We start from the raw sequence: 24,411 nt of genomic DNA, 5'->3' as shown, positions 1-24,411 counted from the left end.
TGCCACCAAGTGATGACCAAACATACATACTCCTATGATCGGAAAAAAATTCTAAGAACCAGGGCTCAGGGAAACAGGAATTAGCAGAGCTCATGGAAGATATGGAAAAGAAAAACAGAACCATCACATCAATGAAGATTATAGTGGAGGCAGCACGAAGGAGAGTTATTTTTGATGAAAACACATTAAGAGACATGGAATTCAGGAATGAAAAAAATACCACTCATCAGAGAGTTACAAGACAATTTAAAGGAAAATAACAGAGAAGAAAAATAAGAGAGGTGACATACAAATAACTGTTTTTCCTAAAGAAGGAAGCAAATGGAAAAGGAAATCGTTAAAGATTTCATCAATGGAACTTGAATCTATACAGAAAAGGAACACACCAGGCCCCAAGAAAAACTATTATAGAGCAATCATTATTGAAATATAGCCTAGAAATGTCACTGAGCTTCAAAGATAAAGAAAAAATTCTTAGGGCACATAAGCAAAAATACATACCACCTAGACATGAAAATAATTCTAGCATGGCCTCCAGCCTCTGCATAGCAACTTTCTCAGGTGGAAGACATTTGAACGAAATCTAAAAAAGACCTCAGTTCAGTTCAGTTCAGTCGCTCAGGCGTGTCCGACTCTTTGCAACCCCATAGACTGCAGCACACTAGGCCTCTCTGTCCATCACCAACTCCCAGAGTTAACTCAAAGTCATGTCCATTGAATCAGTGATGCCATCCAACCATCTCATCCTCTGTTGTCCCCTTCTCCTGCCTTCAATCTTTCCCAGCATCAAGGTCTTTTCCAATGAGTCAGCTCTTTGCATCAGGTGGCCAAAGTATTGGAGTTTCAGCTTCAGCATCAGTCCTTCCAATGAATACTCAGGACTGATCTCCTTTAGGATGGACTGGTTGGATCTCTCTGCAGTCCAAGGGACTCTCAAGAGTCTTCTCCAACACCACAGTTCAAAAGCATCAATCAAAAAAGACCTCAGGGAAAAGAAATTTGATTCAAAAAATGTCTTAACCAAGCAAACTGTGACCCAAGTATAAAAACAATAGAAAAACTTGCAAACACACAGAAATGTGGCTTTCAGCACTCCTAGAAGACACCACTCAAGGAACAACTTTAACCAACCAATAGATGAATGAACCAACCATGGCCAAAGTGCCAGCACTGAATAGAGCCAAGACAAGAACAACTAGAAAAATTGTGCTTTTGCCAAACTTGTTCATTTTCCATCTTTCTGGGTCACATTGTTTTCGGTGTATATTTTGGAAATAGCATATAGTACATGAGATAGAATGCTCACTTAGAAATAGAATTTAGAAATAATACAGCCAACAAACAGTAACAAGGAATTAGTCATGTTATGAAAGGAAAAGGGGAAAAATGTTGGGAGGTACTGAATAAGCACTAGCTTTCTTATGTGTATAGATGGGGGTGCAAATATACCATTTAAACCTGATATATATAAAGGAATAGAGCTATATTTAAATGACAAAGGTACAGACTACAAGAATTAAGTAAGTTGATACAACTATTTGTTGGGGAAGAGGCAAGAGGAAGTAGAAGCCTGCTAATTTTTATCGATACTATCTAAATAAATAGAGGATATAAAGTTTGCATTACCAAGTTATCCAATATTAAAACTAAAAATATAAAACTTCCAAGTCATCAGAAGAAATAAATACATAATAAGCAGATGGTACAGCCACTATAGTGAACGATTTAAAAATAAGCCACAAAACAGAAATCATAATATAAAATATGATAATACCTAAGAGCAAAGATTCCTGCCATATCAATAGATGTTAATATGGTTAATTTCAAATAATAAAAGAATCTTAGATTGGCTCATTAAAACACCCTCAATTATAAGCAATGTTTAAAAGACACATCCAAATCAAAGTGTCTCTGAAAGGTTAGGGTAAAAAGTTAAAAGCAAAAGGTTAGAGTAAAAAGACAAGAGTCTGTTCTTAAAATGAGCTGAATTTGAATTCTAGGTAAAAGCATTAAATAAGACAAAGAAGCAGGCTTTATAATGATAGAGGATACAATAAACTACGAAAATCTAGCAATTATGAACATCTAAGAACCAAATAACACAGAATCAACATTCAGGAAGCAAAACCTATACTACATAGAAACAGAAAATGATAATAGAAACACCTGTCAGTCCATGAAACATCACATTTTTTAAAATTACATGTAAAATACCTAAATGACATAATTGATAAGGAGGATATGCCTAGTGTTTTATACTTTGCAAGCAGAAGACAAACTGACTTTTCAAGAGCCATGACCATTCACAAAAATTGATTTTTTCAGTAGATGAAAAGCAAATTTCACAATAAGGCCCAAACAATGAAAAATTCTGTGATCAAATTTTGATAAGTCACAAATCAATTACAAACCTAGAAAGCAAAGGAAACTACCACTGGGAAAATCACATAAACAAACACATGCATTTGAAGCAACTCTTAGTAAAGAAAAATCAAAACCCAGATTACAAAATATTTAATAAAGAATGATTGTGAACACACTGCATATCAAAACCTACAAGATTCATGATTAACAAAAAGATAAACCCCTAGCCTTATATTTGCTAGTATCAAACAGGCAGAAGGAAAATAAATGAATCGGACATCTAAAATGGGGAGTTAGCAAAAGAAATGAATTAATAATAATCAAGCAGAAGAAATAAATTAATAAAAATGAAAGCAATAATTTATATCATAAAATAAAAAAGAAATAATCAAGTATTCAAGTGATCAGCTAACTTTATACCAAAGAGAAAAGATACTGGTATATGAAATAAACAAAAAATGGGAAAATAACCACAAGCACAGAGGAAATTAAAAGAATTGTAGGCGATGTTTGTAAAATATAAAAATATACAGCAATACTTAGGAAATGAATCTCAAGAGTTTCTCCAGATGTATTTACCAAAAAGGCAAACTCACTGTTTCTTAATGTCAGTATTTCATTGAAAAAGATCTGAGGCAGAGGCTTGGATTTTGTAAAATATGGTTATAAAACTGAAGATGTAACTTACTCTTTCAGCAATGCATAGAAGGTCTGGTCTATCAGCACTGAGGCTATGCCCATATTTTGAAATATAACCCAATATCTAAATGTAATTTTTTCAAAGACTCTACAGTCCCATTGAGATTTCCCATTTGAACTGTCCAATTTAAAATCTATAGTTAAGAGCTAAAGCAACATTTCTCCTGCAAGGGTTACTTACCATGGCTTATGGCATCTGGGTTAAAATATTAAGTCAATAAAAATAATTTACTGAATCATAATTGCTAAAAAAATAGTTCCAGTCCAGTGAGCTAACATTCCATTCCCAATTGGCAAGAAATTCAATATGGTTACTTTCATATTGCCTCTGGTACATTTTCTTTCAATTCAAGCTTATGTTTGTGCAAATAAGGTTTCCTTTAGTGGGAAAAATGTTCACGTTTAAGTAATTTCTCATATTCATTCTCTCACAATTAAAAAAGGAATCACTTCAAAAACCTCAAATTTATGAGTTAACTATGATTTACCTCTAGCTTCAGATTAAAATTCCTAGTTTATAATGGGTGTATTACAGAAGAAATGATCAAAAAAAGCATATGATAATGGAAGTAGAGATTAATATTAGAAAAGTAATTTCTGGAAAAATGGCTAAAAATTAACCCTCAATTAATAATGAATTTGGAGTCATTCTTGTATATGCAACATGGCCACACCTGTACAGTGCTAGCTCCTCTTACCCCTTGGGTTCCCCTTGAGAACCACTCTGTGAGGCCAAGCGTTGACTATGTAAGGAGACAGCCATATGCTGAATAAGGAACCTGCTGGCATACTCACAGAACAGCTTAGCGGGGGCACACATGTGTACATGTGCTGGACAAAATGTTGGACAGAATGTGCACTCTTGGACAGAAGGAAGAAAACACTTAATGCGGGGAAGACTCTAAAGAAAAAGGCTGGTCCAACCTTCCTTTCAATCCCCTGACATCCCCCGAAACAAGTCACAGATAAGACCACTGGGAACCAGAGCAGTGATTTCACTAGTCCCAGGCCACAGAGCAGCTGGAATAAGAATTCCAATAAAGGGGTTTCTGAAGTTTGCTTAATGTACAGTCAACTCTAGTCCTACCTCGATACCAGATATTGTGGGCAGCTTCAGAAGGAAAAAAATAAACACAGAAATGCCTTCTATAATTTCTCCATTCAAATGAGAATCCTAAGAGTAATCCTAAGAATAATTTGCTTCCAAAAATCTGAGTAACCGGTGAAAGGTTACTCTTTGTCAGTTTAGGGGACAAAGTTGAGACTAGTTAATATGTAGTGTTTTATGGAACTTCAGAGGTCTCTGAATCTGTACTGTAACCTCTCTCAGTAAATTAACAAGAACTAATGAATTAACCATATGAACTTGAATTAACTGTAGTTCTGGTCCCACAATCTACATGCCATCTTGCCTTGAGCCTCAGGACCTCACTTCTCAAAGCAGATATTTTAATGGCAGCCCTTCTTGAGATGAGCTTAGTGCACAGGCCTGGGTTTGAGAAGACAGCAGTCTTGGTGCTATGTATTTATTTACTGTTTTATTTCTCTACAGAGAAACATGCAGCTTTAAAAAAAAATTAAAGCAGTATATCCTCATTAAAGACTCGGACTTTTCTTGTAGAAAACACTACCCTGTGTCTTAGGATATAGTAAGTTTAAATATAATTGGAACAGTAGCTTCAAATAATTTTCTGAACTCAAACTGCTCCAACTGGCTTTGGAACTGGACGTGGGTTTGTCTGCGAGAAAGGAACAGCCCAGTCAATTATAACAGAGAAGCAGGTTACAGCGACTGCCATTTGGTCACCACATTAGAAAAAAAAGTAAAAGTGTACCTCAGATGATATTTTGACCAAAGATTGCCACAAGGAAATGTTTTTCCCCTCAAACAGAAATGCTTTGGATAGAAATACCATAACATTCTGAAAATCAGAACGTAGGTGAGAGTCAAACATCACACGACCAGAGGCCAAAAAATAAAAGCTGTGAACCATCCCTTCAAAAAGAAAATTGTAATCACAACAGTCCTGATCACAGTGTTGCTGAAATATAAAAGTCAGGCTATGTCCACGGATGACACCACTAGGGGGAACAAAACAACAAGGTACCTGTCTGAAGAACTCCTCCAGGAGTGACATGGTCCAGCGATGGTGGAGCTCCCATGCTTTTGCTGGATGGCTGATGTCTGCCGTGTGCAACATCAAGGATAATGCTTTTGGCTTTTCAATTCTGTAAACCCAAAGGACCCAAATGCATTGACCAAACTCACAAAATCTTAGTAAGAGTTTTTTAAATACCACTATTTAAAAAAAATCCCTTCCATTCTCCCATCTCAAAGCCCACTGCTGTTGAACTGGGAGGAAATCATCATTTCATCCTCCAACTGGGACATTTATCAGCATGGTCTCCGTGTTTATTGAACTGGACACCTCAAAAACTGACTCAAAACCATTTCTGGAATATCTGCCATCATGAAAAAGACAACAAGAATCCAAGAGTCACTCACTGACCTTTATTTGTTGCCTCTGCATTGATGAGATCTTTTAAATTCTCATTAGGGCAAATTGTTACTGGCCCTCTTATTTATTTTAACCCTGATGAGAAATATCCATGATAGGTAATATTCTCATGTGCTTTCCTCCAAGCGTCACTACTTTATGAGACCATTTAATAAAGTTATATTAAAGGAGATAAACTTTATAAAGGTACAGTGACATGGACAAGTAGGAGGTCAAACACCTACAAAAACACATGAAATTACAGGCTCACTCACGCTTCTGGCTGTTGAAGAGCAGTCTTCATTGCTTTGATTTGCTGAAAATGACAGGACATATCTGTGGCCATCACCATCTCAATGACCAAGGTCCGAAACTCCCTTTCAGAGATACATCACAGAGGACAAAGTGTGGAAGTAAAAGACAGAAAGTAAAAATTAGTTTATTCTTTTCCAGTTCTAATCAAAAGCAGTTAATTAGTTGTGACATTTCAAATCTAATGAGTCTTTAGGTAGACTTTTTATGAGAAATGAAGATTAAAGATGAAGGAAATCACTTATTAGGAACACATGTGGAATGCACATCATTGGAAAATTAATTTACAGGAAAATTTTCAATGACACAAAGTATAGGAAAGCATTCCTTTTTTCACAGAGCTCAAGATTTGAGAAAAAATTAATTTGAAATTAATCCTAGGAGAGTGACTGATAATCCACGGTGCACATGGGATATAGGGATCCTACTTCTTTTTAAAGGACATTTTTAGAGCAGTTTTAGGTTTACAGAAAAATTGAGAAGATAGTACAGAGAGCTCTCACATACCCCTTCTCCCCTAGAGTTTCCTTCATTACTAACCTCCTACATTAATGCTGTACATGTGTTATAATTGATGACCAATATCTACACTTTGCATTCACTCTAGCCCATGGTTCGCCTGAGGGACCACTCTCACGTTGCACAGTTCTATGGGGTTGGACAAATGCATCCACCCACGTTCCTACCATTAATGGTATAAGAATCGTTTCCACAACCTAAAATCCCATATGCTTTGCCTATGCTTACCTTCTTGGCCTTGAACCCCTGTCAAACACTGATCATTTTATTGTCTCTAAGAACTTTATTGAAGTAGAATTTGCATAGAATAAACTACTTCCAATAGGCTGCACAATTCAATATATTTCAATGTGTTGTGAATAATTTCTCCTACCCCTGTCGCTTTTTTTTTAAACCAGTATCTTTCAACGAGCAAAAGTTTTACATTTAAAAATAATTATTTAAGGTTTCATGCTTTTGGGGGTCCTCTCTGAGAAATCTCTCACTACTGAAAGGACTTTTCCTCTGGAAGTCTTACCATTTTAATCTTTTTTTATGTTTAGGTCTATGATCAATTTCAAGATAATTTTTGAGTATGATGTGAGGTAAAGGTAAAAGGTTTTTATTGATATCCATTTGCTCCAACACCATTTGTTGAAAATCTTTTCCTTCCCCCACTGAATGCCTCTAGCCAGAAACATACTGGAAGGTTTTGTATAAATCTAGTTTTAACCATCCAGTATTGCCTTGACTGAGACTGCCTTCAGAGACAAAAACATCACAGTCACCTCTTCCTGTCTGAGTCTCCAAATTTTAACACATCTTCAAAATTTGTCCAAGTTTTTTTACTCTCTAGAGCCCTCAAGTCATTGGAGGTTGTATTTGTGTTTCTGTATTTTGTTCATTGTTGTTGATGTTCAGTCACTAAGTCGTGTTCAACTCTTTCTAACCCCACATATTGTAGCATGCCAGGCTCCCCTGTCCTTCACTGTCTTCCAGTTTGCTCAGATTCATGCCCATTGAATTGGTGATGCTATCTAACCATCTCATCCTCTGACATGCCCTTCTTCTTTTGCCTTCAATCTTTCCCAGTATCAGGGTCTTTTCCTATGAGTTGGCTCTTCCATCAGGTGGCCAAAGTATTGGAGCTTTAGCATCAATCCTTCCAATGAATATTCAAGGTTGATTACTTTTAGGATTAACTGATCTGATCTCCTTGCTGTACAAGGGACCCTCAAGAGTCTTCTCCAGCAGCACAATTCAAAATCATCAATTCTTCTGCACTCAGCTATCTTTATGGTCCAACTCTCACATCTGTACATGACTACTGGGAAGACCATAGCTTTGACTCTACAGACTTTTGTCGGCAAAGTGATGTCTCTGCTTTTTAATACGCTGTCTAGGTTTGTCATAGCTTTCCTTCCAAGAAGAAAGCATCTTTTAATCTCATGGCTGCAGTCACCGTCTGCAGTGATTTTGGAGCCCAAGAAAATAAAATCTGTCACCGCTTATACTTTTTCCCCTTCTATTTGTGATGAAGTGATAGGCCCAGATGCCATGATCTTCATTTTATGATGTTGAATTTTAAGCCAGCTTTTTCAGTCTCCTCTTTTACCTTCATTAAGAGGTTCTTTAGTTTCTCTTTCCTTTCTACCATTAGAGTGCCCTCATTTGCATATTTGAAGCTGTTGGTATTTCTCTCGGTAATCTTGATTCCAGCTTATGATTCATCCAGCCCAGCATTTCACATGATGTACTCTCTGCATATAAATTAAATAAGCAAGGTGATAATATATAGCCTTGTCATACTCCTTTCCCAATTTGGAACCAGTCAGTTGTTCCATGTCCAGTTCTAAATGTTGCTTTTTGATCCACATACAGGTTTCTCAGGAGACAAGTAAGGTGATCTGGCATTACCATCTCTTGAAGAATTTTCCACAGTTTGCTGCGGTCCAGACAGTCAGAAGGCTTTAGCATAGTCAATGAAACAGAAGTAGATGTTTTTCTGGAATTCCCTTGTTTTCACTATGATTCAACAAAGTTGGCAATTTGATCTTGTTTCTGTCTATAGTTAATAGTTGTTATTTGCAAAATTGCTTTATGAGCAGCTGAATTGGCCTTCCCAGTGTGGGATTTCATGTTTTTAGACTTTTAAATGCAGTAAATACATGGTAATATATTCACTTATAAAGTCCTTAAAAAGTCCACTGCATTTATGTATCCAAATAGAATCTACCAGATATTAAATTGCTTTCCTAGAAAGATGTAAAATACTAAACAAATGTCATCTCTGGGTTAATGGGATTTACTGAGAGCCCTAAAAAAGAAGTTAATATTTTATTTATGGGATAATACCATTGTCTTGAAGCAATGTATCTCAATATTAATAAAATATGATAAAATAATATTTTCAAACATGTCCTTAAATGAACACTAATTCTATGTAACTTAAGTTAAGAAGTTATCAACTACAATCTTTTCTCAACGTACAGAATCCCCAAAAATAGGAGTAGCAAAAAAAGTATGGCACTATGGGTTATAATTATAAAGAAGTTTCCACCGAATCAGAAATTTCTATATCTTAGATGCTCCATGACCTAATTCAACTATATTTCACTCTTTTTGAGATAATAAAGATCGTGCTGACTTAAAAAAGAACAAAAATATATAAGGCTAGCACATAAACAAATTTCATTAAACTATATTTTTCAAGTGACTAGTTTAACTTTTTATATACTAAATTTACTTATGTCTTGCCACACCATTCAATTTTATAACTTATTTTGATCAGAGGTAGGATTCAAAGTAGTCTCAGCTAGTACTTCACAAATACCAACCAATAAGAATGCAGTTCAGTTCAGTTCAGTTGCTCAGTCGTGTCTGACTCTTTGCAACCCCATGGACTGCAGCACGCCAGGCCTTCCTGTTCATCACCAACTCCCGGAGTTTACTCAAACTCATCTCCATTGAGTCTGTGATGCCATCCAACCATCTCATCCTCTGTCATCCCCTTCTCCTCCCACCTTCAATCTTTCCCAGCAGCAAGGTCTTTTCAAATGAGTCAGCTCTTTGCATGAGGTGGCCAAAGTATTGGAGTTTCAGCTTCAGCATCAGTCCTTCCAACGAAAACTAAGGACTGATCTCCTTTAGGATGGACTGGTTGGATATCCTTGCAGTCCAAGGGACTCTCAAGAGTCTTCTCCAACACCACAGCTCAAAAGCATCAATTCTTTGGCACTCAGCTTTCTTTATAGTCCAACTCTTACATCCATACATGACTACTGGAAAACCATAGCCTTGACTAGAAGGACCTTTGTTGGCAAAGTAATGCCTCTGCTTTTTAATATGCTGTCTAGGTTGGTCACAACTTTTCTTCCAAGGAGCAAGTGTCTTTTAATTTCCTGGCTGCATTCACCATCTGCAGTGATTTTGGAGCCTGAAAAAATAAAGTCTGTAACTGTTTGCACTGTTTCCCCATCTATTTCCCATGAAGTGATGGGACCGGATGCCATGATCTTACTTTTCTGAATGTCGAGCTTTAAGCCAACTTTTTCACTCTCCTCTTTCACTTTCATCAAGAGACTCTTTAGTTCTCCTTCACTTTCTGCCATAAGGGCGGTGTCATCTGCATATCTGTGGTTATTGACATTTCTCCTGGCAGTCTTGATTCCCGCTTGTGCTTCATCCAGCCCGGCATTTCTCATGATGTACTCTGCATATAAGTTAAATAAGCAGGGTGACAATATACAGCCTCGACATACTCCTTTTCCTATTTGGAATCAGCCTGTTGTTCCATGTCCAGTTCTAACTGTTGCTTCCTGACCTACATACAGATTTCTCAAGAGGCAGGTCAGGTGGTCTGGTATTCCCATCTCTTTAAGAATTTTCCACAGTCTGCTGTGATCCACACAGTCAAAGGCTTTGACATAGTCAATAAAGCAGAAGTAGATGTTTTTCTGGAACTCTCTTGCTTTTTCGATGATCCAGTGGATGTTGGCAATTTGATTTCTGGTTCCTCTGCCTTTTCTAAAATCAGCTTGAACATCTGGAAGTTCATGGTTCATGTATTGTTGAAGCCTGGCTTGGAGAATTTTGAGTATTACTTTATAGAGCTAATGATAAATAATTATGATGTTTGCTTTGGTGGATATTAGTGTATTCCAGTGTGAACTGATATGTTCTGGTGTGTTGCAATGATTCTGGGTTTAGATATTGCTGAAACCAGCCTCCCTAACATAGCAGTACACTGAACAATGAATGAGGCTCATGATCATAGCAAAGTAGAAGCACAAATAACATAACTAAATTCTAACAAACATATTTTAAGTAGAAATATAAAATTCTTAACAAAACTGTAGATAATAGAAGTGGGATATCTGTACTTTGAAAATAGATTAAGAGGCAATTTTGCCCATCCAGCCATAACTCCTATATGCCCACAAATCCCACAGGCCAGCAGTATCAGCACATTACCTGAAAGCAATTTGACAAAGTTCAATAAGAACCTGAAAACATCAAACATTCTGTGATCCATTAATTCTACATATAAAAAATACATTAAAGAGATATTCATTGTAGGATTTTTCATAATAACCCAAACACACAAATGCATCCATCCTCACACATTCAAAACTAATTATGGCACTTCCACAGATGGAATATTATGCAGCCATTTAGTATAATATTTTAATCTCCATGGGATAGTGGCCATGACAATATACCACACAGACTTCCAACTACAGGACTTTAATTGGCCATGGGCCTCAGCTACTACATTCTGAAAACTATTGCCGTTTTTGCCCAAGGCCATGTTTCCCTGGGCTGTATCAGGTGACTGAGGGTATCTCTTCCTGGGAGACATGGAACTCCTCTGATGGCTGACTGTGGCTCAAGAACTTCCTGACAGCCTTGCTGAACTTTCTTTAGGATTCATTGAGCTCTAGAATGCACCTACCCGACACTTTGCCTCCCTGTTTCCCTCCCCTGGGATAAGAAAAGTAAGGAAGAAAGAAAGGGAGGGTGGGAAGAAAGGAAGAAAGAAAAAAAAAAGAGGTAATCATGCAAGCTCTGGAGTGCTTGATTAGACTCTCCTGGGACCAGGAACATACACTATCTAAACAAGCACAAATCCTTCAAAACCACGACACATCTGAATATGTGTAAAGCTGTTCTCTGCCATATTCAAATCTTTCATTATACTTTTACAAACATTTAAATTGGATAGAGGGCTCATTTTTCTGAAAGATTTGCATTGATTCACTGAAATGCTCTGCATTTTTACATGCTTCTTAAATCTACCATTTTCCAATAAAATCCAAGACAAATACTCCTCTACGTTTTAATGAACTAGAGCTGCATGGAAACTAATAGTCAACTCTTTCTGAAAATCAGTTTCCGATTTGTTGTTCAGAACGGCTTATTTCTCTGAATCCTTGTATAACGGCACAGAGATATTCAATAAACAACAAATCATTTAATTAAAATACAAGTATTATTTGCACCACAGTAGATTCAGAAGTTTTAAGCATTTAAATGAGTTTTCCTACAAGTTTTGAAACAACTTGACCCTACGTTAACAGCTACAATGATCCTCAGGCTTGCTAAATGTATCACAAAGTGAATTACGCATTTTAGATGGATTTTAGCATTTATTATTACCCTAACCAAATTATAAGGTAAATGTTATTGCAAATTTTTCTAGAAATTAAATTTTTAAAAGGTTTAATGGGGTTGAGTAGCTTCCTAAATGACATACAGCTAATAAATGACTGTGTTCACTTTCAAACTCAGGTCTACCCAAGTTCAAAGACGCACACAGTGCCATCTAGGTAAAAGAATTAAGTACCCATGATTATTTTAAAGTGTCAATTTCCTCAGCAAATTTTGAAAGATTTTTTTAAGAAGTCCAGTCAAAACTAAAATGACAAAAATATGTTAAATGATAAAATTCATTTAAGATCAAAACAACATTAGTTTCCTAAGGTAACCGATAGCAAATATGTTCAAAGTGCCTACAATATATTTGAATATTTGTGTCAAGAAAAAAAAAAGAGAAATAAACAGCAAGAAAAACTTCAGAGTATTATTTCTTCAAAATAAGCACACTTCATCTCTCCTCACCTGGCTTCCAAAACTCTCCTGTGGCTCATCCTTACCTCCAGTCATCCTTCGAGAGGTTGATCAAAATATTCATTTCCTCATCCTCCTGCAGAAGGCGATAGGCTGCACTTAAATGGTGATTTTCTAAAACAGACCTATCGTTGTACAGAATCGCTGGGTCAGATCTGAACAGAAAGCCAAGAAAAATAATTTAGGATGTTGAACAGCTGAGATTTCTCAGGTAACTCTCCTAAGGTAGAAATACACCATCTCTTTATCCTATTTTAGCAATTAACTTTGCCCCCCTGTCATTTATATCAATCAAAAAAGCTAACACCAATACTACAAATTATCAATTGATGTTTGCAGGGTATTGAAATGTCAATATATGGATATTATTTCACATGTGATATCCAACTTGAGAACTCTTTAAAAATTATTCTATAACAAGATCTCAATTACCTGTAGTGGTGGCAAAGGTGATTTTTTTTTTTTTTAAACACAAGTCATGTCAAACTTCCTTGTATTTTCTGAAATGATTATTTTTATTTTATTCAATGAGAGAATGTGTTTATTTGTTTTAGTTGTAATCCTTTGAACACTGGCAGGTACAGTTTGCAAGTTCTTTTGTTAGTAGCTTGATCTTAAAATTTTGCCATGTGAAAGTCATACGTGGGAAGTTGAGAATAAAAAATATAAGAGTTATATGACAATTGTTAGTCACTTCCTTAAACAGCTGAATGACACCAACATAGGGAGATATACTATTTTAATACATTTAATTTAATGAAACTTTAGATTATTAGAGCTTGTCCATTTCTCATGAAGGAAGCTGAGCCTCAGATATATAAACTGAGAGTTTGCAGAGCTCCACAGTGGCTTTCAGGGTTTGAATAAGGGCAACGTATTCTGACAGTTCAGCCATTTCTCCTCAAGATAATTTCCAACTATCATCTGCATTCCAAACTTTGGAATGTATGTAGAATACCTTGAAAGTGTTAGGCTCAACAGTCTGCCCATCGAAGAGCAAAGAACCTGGTCACATATTTAGTTTCCTAAACAAGGATCTCACAGGCAGAGATGCTTTGGATAAAATTTAGTTAAAGAATATGAAAGTTCAAATTTCAACAAACCAAGCTCATCTGAACCCTCTGGAATTTTCCCACTCCAGTGGAGATAACACAAAACAAGCAAATCCCGAGGAGGTGGAAGATCTAGTCTTATATCCATTGAGTAAATAAGGCACCAATTGATGTGTATTTTGTGACATTAAGCTGTTTTCTAACTACTGTAATTAAGCCATTTTCCTCTGAGTTGTGACTAGTTTTGACATTGCTCTCCAGCCAAGATCCAGGTACAAATGTTCCACCCACCTCTCTTCCTTCAGCAGGTGCTATTCACCGCCATCTCTGTCAAGGCTCCACTGGCAGATACCTATTAAACAGAGATGCTCTGTGGAATCCCTGTATTCAAAGATCTTGCAACAAAGCTACAGAAAGCTGCTCCGTGGCAGCCGAGACACTCTATGAGGAGGCAGAAAGCAGAAAATGAAGCATGTGGCTAAAGACCTTTTGTCCGCTTCCGTTCTATTGAAATGCCCTTCGGAACAGAGATCAGATGATATTGTCTTCTTTTGTGTACCCCATAATTAAGTGCTGGCTTCATTAAACACATGTAGAATGACTTAACGAACGCAAATATATCTGGAGTGTGCACCTGCTTTTTTCAAGTGAAATCAGCAAGTATTTTAGTCTTAAACTCAACCCTCTCCACAATATTCTGTGTTTCACTGCCATTTTTCAGTTCTACTTCCTCTTTTATCCTAAGGATAAATCTGCAGTTTGGTAAGAAAAAAAATTACCAAAATCGATTTGTGATGTCTGTTACAGTGAAGAGGTTCTGAGGGAGGCACCTGGACCTGTATTTAATATGCCCCACAGATGTTTGTGTCTACCTGTGAAGCTCCTTACAGAGGGTGCAAAGTGGCCTACATGAGACCACTTAGCTCCCAAAGCCTCGTGTCAGGGAGTGACATACCCACTGAACAGGGCAGAGATGAAATCAGGGAGGATGAGAAAAGCATCAGCAGAATCCCTGAGGTGAGAGGGTAAGATGGCTCTGCTATTGTTAATGTCAAGAGAATTACTTCAATCCTTGCCTGTCCTCCCTGATTTAGCCCACATGGTATCTGCACCTTTATGTAAATTGTTTCACCTCCTATTACAAATGGGTACAGTAGGCATGGTTAGATGGCATCACCAACTCAATGGACATGAACTTGACCAAACTCTGGGAGATAGTGGAGGACAGGGAAGCCTGATGTGCTGCAGTCCATGGGGTCACAAAAAGTCGGACATGACTTAGGAACTGAACGACAACCAAGAGTATGCATAGCCCGTACATACAAAAATAGCTAGCATTAGAATAGAGAATAGATCTTCCCTGGTGGCTCAGGTGGTAAAGAATCTGCTTGCAATGCAGGAGACACAAGAGACATGGGTTGGATCCCTGGGTTGGGAAGATCCCCTGAAGAAGGGAATGGCAACCCATTCCAGTATTCTTGCCTGGAGAATTCCATGGACAGAGGAGCCTGGTGGGCTACAGTCCACGGGGTCGCAAAGAGTTGGACATGACTGAAGTGACTAAGAGAAGTATATCCATATTTAATGTGAATAACATAGGAGAATCAGGAGCAAATGGTTTCTTTAATTCTTAAGTTTTGATTGAAGCTGACCCAGCTGATCTCTTATTATATAAGTTAATTTTTTCCCCCAGAAACTCAAAATAGAGCCACCATGCAAAAGAAAGGTGGCTGCTCCTCTCTGATTTCCACACTCTATACCCGACCCCTCTTGCCTCTTCTTCAAACATTTCAACATCCTTACCGGGTCTGAATGTGGAAATTGTTGGTGGTTCCGGTGTGCTCGTAGTCATGGATGGCAGCTGAGAAGATTATAGCAAAGATCTCCAGCTCCGTCAGCCAGTTCTGAAAAGGAGATTACAGAGCAATCACATAATCTGCCTGCTTCTCAGACAAAGTCTTCAGCTTGCTGACAACACACCCACATTGCTGCCTATCCACCCTGCAGCTGGCAAGCTATTGCCAAACATACGTTTCTGACAGACAGAAATGGTTTTTTTTTTCTTCTGTAAGGAGACTGGGGAATGTGTGATTTGAAAACAGCATGCCCAGCACGGTTGAGAGAGCTAACTAGTAGGTTTTTTTTTCAAAGAAGCAAAAAATAATGAATGTGAGACTTTAACAGCTCTCATTCCATCCTTTACCAATTTCAAATAAAGTCCCTGAGTAGACACAGAAAAAAATTTTTAATACCAAAGCTAAGAGTAACAGATAACCTAATGCTTATCCACTAGAAGATGGATAGCAGATACAGTGGAAAGACAACATTTGGTCTTCTGCCAAATAACGTTTGGTCTCTGGGTTGTAGTCCACCGATCTATGTTTGAAGAGACCTGTCCCCATCTATGTTACCAAAATTGGCTGTAGTTCAGTGGTCTTCAAAGTGTGTTCCCCGTAACAGTAGAGTTAGCATCACCTGGAAGGTTGTTAGAAATGCAAACCCTCACCCCAGTCCCACTGGGATCAGAAACTCTGGGTTGCAGCCCACCAATCTGTGTTATACTAAGCCATACAGATAATTACGATGCATCCTGAAGTTTGAGAACCACTGCTCTGTTTGAAGCTCCCTCAACTGACTTCTCTTTCAGAGACTCTGGATTCATTGGTGCCTCCCCTCCCTTCTGTAAACCACACTGCCTGATGTCTATAGGATGGAACATTTGTACTGTCAGCTCACCCTTTGGCATCGCTGCTTACTTTTGTACCAGTTGAGTTAATGATTACAAGCTTCAGTGTGATTTATTTCAAATGCAATTTTGACAAATTGTACTTATTATTACAATTATATAATAAAATATAACCTACACTAATAAAATATGAACACCAAAGGTTATGTCCATAGAAGTTCAATTCTTTGCACAGTCACTAAAAGAACTGGTGTCTTAATAGGTGTGATCACTGGGAAACAGTAGAAAAAAATTATAAAAGTTTAGGGAGATTCTGCACTCAGTTTTCTTCATGAAATCTTTAAGTTTCCATTCCTTTGAAGAAATAAAACTAGAAGTCTTAGACAGAGGCAGGGTTAAGGTAATGCAAATATGAGTACCTAAATTGGAAGATTCAGAAAGCAGCCGGGGACTTCCCTGGTGGTCCAGTGGTTAAGACTTCACACTTGCCTTGCAGGGGGCATGTGTTTGATCCCTAGTTGGGGAACTAGGACTCATATGCCCCACAGTGAAGTAAAAAATGTAAAAAATAAGTAAATAATGTAAATGAAATTTAGTTTAAAAAGAAAGCAGCCTGGGTTCTCTATTAGAGATCAGTGAATAAAACACATTTATTTGACTTGTTAACAAAAATGATTTAAAAGCAAACAGGTTAATTTCTAATAATTCTCACTCTAATTTTTTTCAATTAATTACAAATTTTGGTCTTCACCTACTTACTGAAATCATTGCCTTCTTTGAAGATAATAACTACACTGAACTATAGCCAATTTTGGTGATGTGGCTGGGGACAGGTTTCTTCAAACATCAGCATGCACAAGGGAAAAATAAACAAACTACACATAGCCTATGAAGAAAAGACTTCACAGTTAGGGAAAGAATGAGTACAGAAAAAAACTCAGGAAAAAAACTATATTTTAAAAAATGACTTGTAGCAGAATCCAGCATGAAATATCGGGAAACATTTTGGCATCCTTGATAATACATCTCAAAAAACCAAACTAATGTACCATGAACAAAAAGACACAGGGAGAAAAGAGAATAAGATGAAAAATCAACAAACTTAAATGAAAAAAAGATTGGCAAATAAAATCTTGACAATTGCAAGAAAACAGTAAAACTATCCTGAAAGAAGTAAAGGACATCCTCCTCAGGGTTAACACTCACAGGAGCTTCCCTTTGTGTTTGCCTGTTTACACAAAGAAACTCATGCAATACACACAACTCCATACAGGTAGGTACTCTTTTCATCCCCACTTCATAAATGAAAAAACTGAGGCTAGGAGAGGTTCAGTAACTTACCCAAGGTCCCACGGCTAGTCCTGAGACAAGCCACACACTCCAGAATTCTTACTTTATAATCTTTAAGTCACTTTTCCTTTGGGTCACTGTTTATATGTTTACTCAGTTTTTCATAAAATTATATAGTTATGATTTTATATTACAAATATTCTTGATATGTTTCATTCACATATATTTTTCTTATTTTGGCAATGTCTTTCTTTTCTTCCCTAACATCCTGTCTCCAGTCATTTATCCCAACTTCCTCCACCCATTTCCCCCCCACCAACATATCTCTTTTTCCAAGGTCATGTCAAGTTAATAATTTAACATTTTAAAATAAGATTATGAATGGGAGACAGTGTACCATCTAAACAATCTGAATCACAGAGCCTCAGTTCAACCAGCTGAAGGTGTCTAAATAACTATACAATCACAGTTCTCACAAATATCAGTGTAACTCCCCACCTTATCCAAATATACTGACAAAATTCTATCTTAAGTATAACTTACTTCTAATAAATCAAAACCAATGAATGATTAAATGAACATACAACAAACAATAAAACCAAAGTGAAGCCTGGACTGAGCAAGGATGGAATCACACATTTTCAGAATGAACAATGGAACAAGTACCAGTAACAAAAGCTGATTCATCACAAGTAAGGAAATGATTCCCTTTAGTGGAGCAGGAAAATGAAAGTGAAACTGAAGGTCACTCAGTCGTGTCCAACTCTTTGGGACCGCATGGACTATACAGTTCATGGAATTCTCCAGGCCAGAATACTGGAGTGGGTAGCCTTTCCCTTTTCCAGGGGATCTTCCTGATCCAAGGATTGAACTGGGGTCTCCTGCATTGCACGTGGATTCTTTACCAGCTGAGCCACAAGGGAAGCCCAAGAATACTGGAGTGGGTAGCCTTATCCCTTCTCCAGCAGATCTTTCTAACCCAGGAATCGAACCAGGGTCTTCTGCATTGCAGGTGGCTTCTTTACCAACTGAGCTATGAGGGAAGCCCAGTGGAGCAGGAGTGAGGGTTGATTAGGGCCCTGTGATGACAGGCATTAAAAGCCAGGATGAAGAATACAAATCAGGATTATTAGGCAGTGAAGTTTACATGCAAAAGATAATATGTTCAGCATGCTGAGAGGGAAATAGAAAAGCAGAGAGCACAAAGGAAAGAAATAAGACCTCTATTTTTGGATTGAAAAGTCCTTATAGGATGTATAAATGGTATAAGACTAGAATCCTTACTGCTGATCAGCTCACTGAATGCAGGCAGCCATGAAGAGGTTGCAATCCAAAGGAGGTTGCATTAAAGATTGAACCTGGAATGGTGTTCTGTATCATATGGGAAACAGAACACCATTCCAGGTTCAATGCATGAGACAAATGCTCAGGGCTGGGGCAATGGGATGACCCAGAGGGATGGGATGGGGAGGGAGGTGGGAGGGGGGTTCAGGATGGGGAACACATGTAAACCCATGGCTGATTCATGTCAATGTATGGCAAAAACCACTACAATATTGTAAAGTAATTAGCCTCCAACTAAAATAAATACATTTATTAAAAAAAAAAAAAGATGATCCTGGAGGGACAGGGTTGGGAGGAAGGTGGGAGGAGGGGTTCAGGATGGAGGGGACACATGTATACCTATGCAAATTCATACTGATGTATGGCAAAAACCACCACAATATTGTAAAGCAATTATTTGCCAATTAAAATAAATCAATAAGTTTAAATTAAAAAAAAAGAAAGATCCTGACATTCCTAGCCTGAGTAGTTAAAAACAGGTGTGTGGCATTAGAGGGAAGCATTATTAGAAACAGAGAGTGGGAAAAGCTATTTTGTGGGAAATATTCATATTTCAATATAGTTTCATATTTCAATATAGCTCAGATTTCCTTGCTTCTTCCAAATTCAATACTGCCAATTCCAAAGGTTTATGACAACCCATAAGTCAAAAATTTAATTCCCGCTAGAATTTTATTCCAGATTTATCAAACTGTGACAAGGTATGAGTAATAGACCTTTCCAGAATTTCCCTGTCTACAAAATATGAGTGTCCCAACTAATTTAATGACAGGGATGCCTTGCCAACTGGTAAAGGTGGACTTTGAATTATGCTATGTATGACTTAGGAGAGCAAGTCATGCTTGTATGTGGGCTGGGAGTGGGGAACAAGTAGCCGGCAGTGAAAACCTGAAGGAAAAGACATGGATAATTTGCCACTGCCAGAGGAGACATTAGCAAGTTGCAACTTCAACAGGTAAACGAAAGAGTTTCTTTAGTAGTCTGTTTCCATCTCCTATTGGTTTTCTGTTGTTCCCTTAACTGATTACCACCCATGTAAGGCATACACTCCTACGGGTTCTGTAGGTCAGAAGCCATCATCATGCAGCTGGATTTTCTGGTGAAGATCTCATAAGGCTGAAACCAAGGTGTTGGCAGGCTGTGTTCCTTTCTGGAAGCTCTGTGGAAAACACATTTCCAGGTGCTTTAAGGGCATTGGCAGAAATCATTTCCTTCCTATGCTTTCTACTTGGCACCTCCATCTTCAAGTCAGCAACAGCTGATGGAGTCCTGCTCACCTGCTCACCTTCCTTCTGCCACATTTCTTTTTTAAAAGATTTTTTTTTTTTTGATGTGGACTATTTTTAAAGTCTTTATTGAATTTGCTACAATACTGCTTCTGTTTCATTTTGTTTTTTTTTTTCGGCCATGAGGCATGTGTGGGATCAAGCCCACACCCCCTGAACTGGAAAGGAAAGTCTTAACCAATGGTCCATCAGGAAAGTCCCCTGACACAATTCTTGAGTTTTAAGGACTAATGTGATTACACTGGGCCCACCTGGAGAATCCAGGATCATCTCCCTATTTTAAGGTCTCCTGATTAGCACCCTTCTGTATCTGCAGAATCCCTTTGCTATTTAATATAATGTATTAAAAAATGTGACATCAGAGGGCAGAGGTCATGGGGGCCAAAATTCTACTGACCATAAACCCTAATAAAATCATTTAGCACTCTTTAACCAGGATGCTGTTTACATGTCCTTAGTGTGTCCCTTATAAATATGATGATGCCATTTATAATCAAAAGAACAAGATACACATTTCTCTTTTCTTAAAAAAAAAAACAAGCAAAAGAAAAATTAATGGCACCTTGCCTAATAAAAGCAATGAATGGGACAAAGGGTAGGCTTGGAGTTTGAAATCTTGTGATCTAGCTCAAAAGTAGACTGGAGCTCGGAGTCTGATTCATATCTGTTCAATCAACAACTCTTCAGTCTAATTCTGTTCAAGGATTTTCTCTTAGATGTGAGCAAAATCATGATGAAAAGATTCAAGCCTCACTAGGCATCTAGGCTAACCATAATGAGTAATATAAACAGATTACAATGAGTAACACAATGGATGCTGAAGCCCAGACATCACTTTATCAATGGGATATTTTCATTCCCTATGTGTCTTACAGTTTATAAAACTGAAATGATTTCAAGCATTTTCTCCCACTTGGTTTGTAATGAAAGGTTAGAGTCACAATATGCTCTCCATTCATCAGAATGCTTCCTACTGTTTTTGTAAGCTTGCAATGAAAGAAGTTTGTTTTGAGCTGCCTTTCTAAGAGAGAGTGGGCGGGACATAGTTTCTATATTTAAGAATTATTCTGAATATGGCCTGAATCGATAATGAAAATGCAATGGCAAATGAGCTCATTCAAGAATAGTATGCAGTACGTCATCATCATTGGCTGCTATGATATAACATCTATGTTAATCTATGTTAATGATAACTTACATTAGCGTAAGTGCTTGGGAGTTTTTCCAGATGGCTAAAAAGACTGCCTATGATTCACCTTTTTGTCTCCATAGTACACTGAATGCAGTAGGTGCTAACTACGTATATGTCAAACAGATGATTTCAAAGTATATTTTCATATCCATTTTAATCCTCACCACATGAGCATACTGAGGCATAAGAATGTCAGGGCTCTTTTTTGCCAGCAGCATTGCAGAAGCATGGCTAAATATTAACATTTAAATACATGAAGTATTTAAATGTTAGAAGTCAGACGGAGACCAAATCCTGGCTCTGCCATTGTATCAGTTTGCTACAGCTGATATATAAAAGTGTCACCAACTAGGCAGTTTAAACAACAGAAGTTTATATTCTCAGAATTATGGAGGCTAGTAGTCCAAGATGAAGGTTTTAGGAGGGTTGGTTTGTGGTGACGGCTCTTTTCCACCTTGCAGAGGCCCACCTTCCCCATGTCCTCACATGCTCTTTCCTCAGGGCATCTACATGTCTGTGTCTTAATCTTTTCTCATAAGGACATCAGTCACACTGGTTTAGAGCCAACCCATATGCCCTTCATCTACCTAAATTACCTCTTTAAGTGCCCTATCTCCAAACAGAGTCACATTCCGAGGCACTGGAGATTAGGACTTCATCATATAGGGAAAGGGGACAAAATTCAGCTCATGACAAAGACCTGGCGATAGGACACTATTAACTCGGTCAGTGTGTTTCCTCCTATTTGCCCACAGGATTTATATCACTTTCTTGTTGATTTAGATAATCTGGATCTTAATCCTTGATCTCTACATATTTTTCTCAAGTACTAACTTAATTACGGTACTTTTTTTTTTATCCTACAGAAGGTTTTCATTTTCATGTACTCAAAATAATCAATATTTCGTTATACAACTCATGTTTTGAGGCTTATTTAAGAAAGAATTTCCTTTGTTCAAGGCTATAAACATAACTTTATATTTTCTTCTAGTATAATCAAAATTTTACGCTCACATCTTTAATTCATTTGTCTGATATTTGGTGAATGATTTCAAGTAGGACAAAAACTATTGTTTATTTTTTCCAAATGAACTGTCCCCCATTTTCTGAACCAAGTAATTTTCCCTCTACTAGTGTTTTCTATAGATGTGTCCTCACCTTCTCACCTGCAGGTCTGTCCTTGTCATACTTCAGTCCATGTTCCATCCCCAGCAACCCACGGGGACTGATCATGACAAGGGCACCAATGACTCCCAATGCTGCCAAAGGCAGTGGTCACTTCTCTGTCCTCATCCCACTGAACCTTTTGGCATGTTGCACACAAGTCACAGCTCTCCTTTGGAGCTCTTTCTTTCCTTGGCTTCCATAATCTCACGCTGTCTTGGGTTTTGTCCCAACGATACTGGCTACTCTTTTTTAGTTACTATTGTTGGCTCTAATTCTTTGTCCTCATTTTATTGTTTTTGCACACACCGAAATATATATATTATAGTTGTAAATGGTCTGGAGGAACAAAGGCCACATAAAATCTCCAAGGCTGAGTTTCTCAAAAAAATCTCAAGCTACTTTGAATGTTAATTGAGTGGTTAATCAAAGATATCTTATAAAGGAAACTATCCAAACTAAAATGGTGAAGTAGTGAGCTCCATTTTAAACTTTAGACTGCTCTGGGACTCACTTCACAGTGCCTCTGTTTCTCTATTCACATCCTTTCTTTAGACCATGTCATCTGGTTTCACGTCCTTAAATAATATTGATATGCCCCTGAGAGCCTAATCTCCTTGTCCATCCCTGATTCCTCCCCAGAACTCTAGACTCCTTGGGTTTTCTTCCTGCTTAACATCTCCACAATGATATCTCATAAAGATCTTAAACTCAACATGTCTGAATCAAAACTCTCGACTCCCCTTCCCTGAAAGCTTCTCTCATCAACCTTGTTTATCCAACCAAAAATTTAATCTGTCCTCTTGATTCCCTTCCTTAGTGTCTGAAATCCTATTATACCATCCAATTCTTTCAACTCTACCTCAGCAACAGGACATTTGGTCTCTATACCCCAGGAAGGTCCTTCCTAGTCCAAACTACCATCTTCTCTCCAGGAGACTTCTGCACTACTCTTCCAACATGATGCCTCAAGACCCATTCTTCACAGTAATCCTTGTCTAGCCTTTACCAGATCATCTCACTCCCCTGGCAAAATGCTTTAGCTGGCTCACACTGCACTTAGAATAACACTGAGATCCATTAGCCAAGCCTACAAAGCCAAGTTGGTCTGTACTTTACATTCTCATGACTTTTTTATTTTATAACTGGAAGTGTGTACAATTGACTCCCTCTAGTCATGAGGAAGTTGTACTAATCCTGCACTAATTCCACTGGCATATCTTCCTTCAGCTCTTAGCATGACTCAAGCTTAAAATCACAACTGTCTCAGATTAAATATTACTTCTGGAAAGATGCCTTTTCTAGCTAATAAAAGTTATTTTACCCTGTGTGGATCCCCTGCAGAATACTAGCGATATTTTCTTGTTTACTTTTTCATTGGTCCTTTACCCACAACTTCTTACTAGAATGCAAGTTCTCTAAGAGCTACAATGCACCCTCATCCTCTTATAAAGTAAGTGGCACATAATAAGTGCTCAATCAATATTTGGGTTCAGTTTTTAAAACTTCAACCTATTCCATGGATATATTTGTCTACTTCTGCACTGTTTTTATATATTGCTTTACTATAGCTTTAGCAGATATTTTAACATCTAGTAGAGTAAGAACTACCCCATCACACACACTGTCTTTTTCAAAACTGTTTTTCCTACGGTTCTTAAATATCTATTTTACATAAATTTTCGACTCAGCTTATTATGTTGCATGCTAAATCCTTTTGGAATTTTTACTGGTATTGCTATGAATTTATAAAGATGAGTTTGAGAAAAATTAACATCTATTTTATACTGAGGCCTTCAATTAAAAACATGGTATATTTCTCCACTTATTTAAACATTATTTTCATGCCCTTTAATTTCAGTTTCCTTTTCATTAATTTTGAAGTTCTTCATGGGTA

General features: G+C 37.5%; 1 protein-coding gene across 9 annotated transcripts in view; it reads right to left on the bottom strand.

Moving 5' to 3' along the window:
* PDE1C (phosphodiesterase 1C) overlaps positions 1-24,411 on the bottom strand; it is a 594,246-nt gene that overhangs the window by 89,294 nt on the left and 480,541 nt on the right. For all 9 annotated transcript variants that reach the window (XM_081533589.1, XM_081533591.1, XM_081533590.1 and 6 more), the window contains 4 exons: positions 15,356-15,456; positions 12,527-12,655; positions 5,837-5,938; positions 5,172-5,292 (listed from right to left, as the gene is read on the bottom strand). In XM_081533589.1, coding sequence (XP_081389715.1) covers positions 5,172-5,292; positions 5,837-5,938; positions 12,527-12,655; positions 15,356-15,456 — 453 coding nt within the window. The remainder of the gene's footprint in view (positions 1-5,171; positions 5,293-5,836; positions 5,939-12,526; positions 12,656-15,355; positions 15,457-24,411) is intronic.

This window comes from Giraffa tippelskirchi, chromosome 10, assembly GCF_054371585.1.
Source record: "Giraffa tippelskirchi isolate mGirTip1 chromosome 10, T2T-mGirTip1v1.2.pri, whole genome shotgun sequence".
Lineage (NCBI taxonomy): Eukaryota > Metazoa > Chordata > Mammalia > Artiodactyla > Giraffidae > Giraffa > Giraffa tippelskirchi.
Note: the sequence above shows the minus strand (reverse complement) of the source record. Positions and strands in the feature narration are given on the sequence as shown.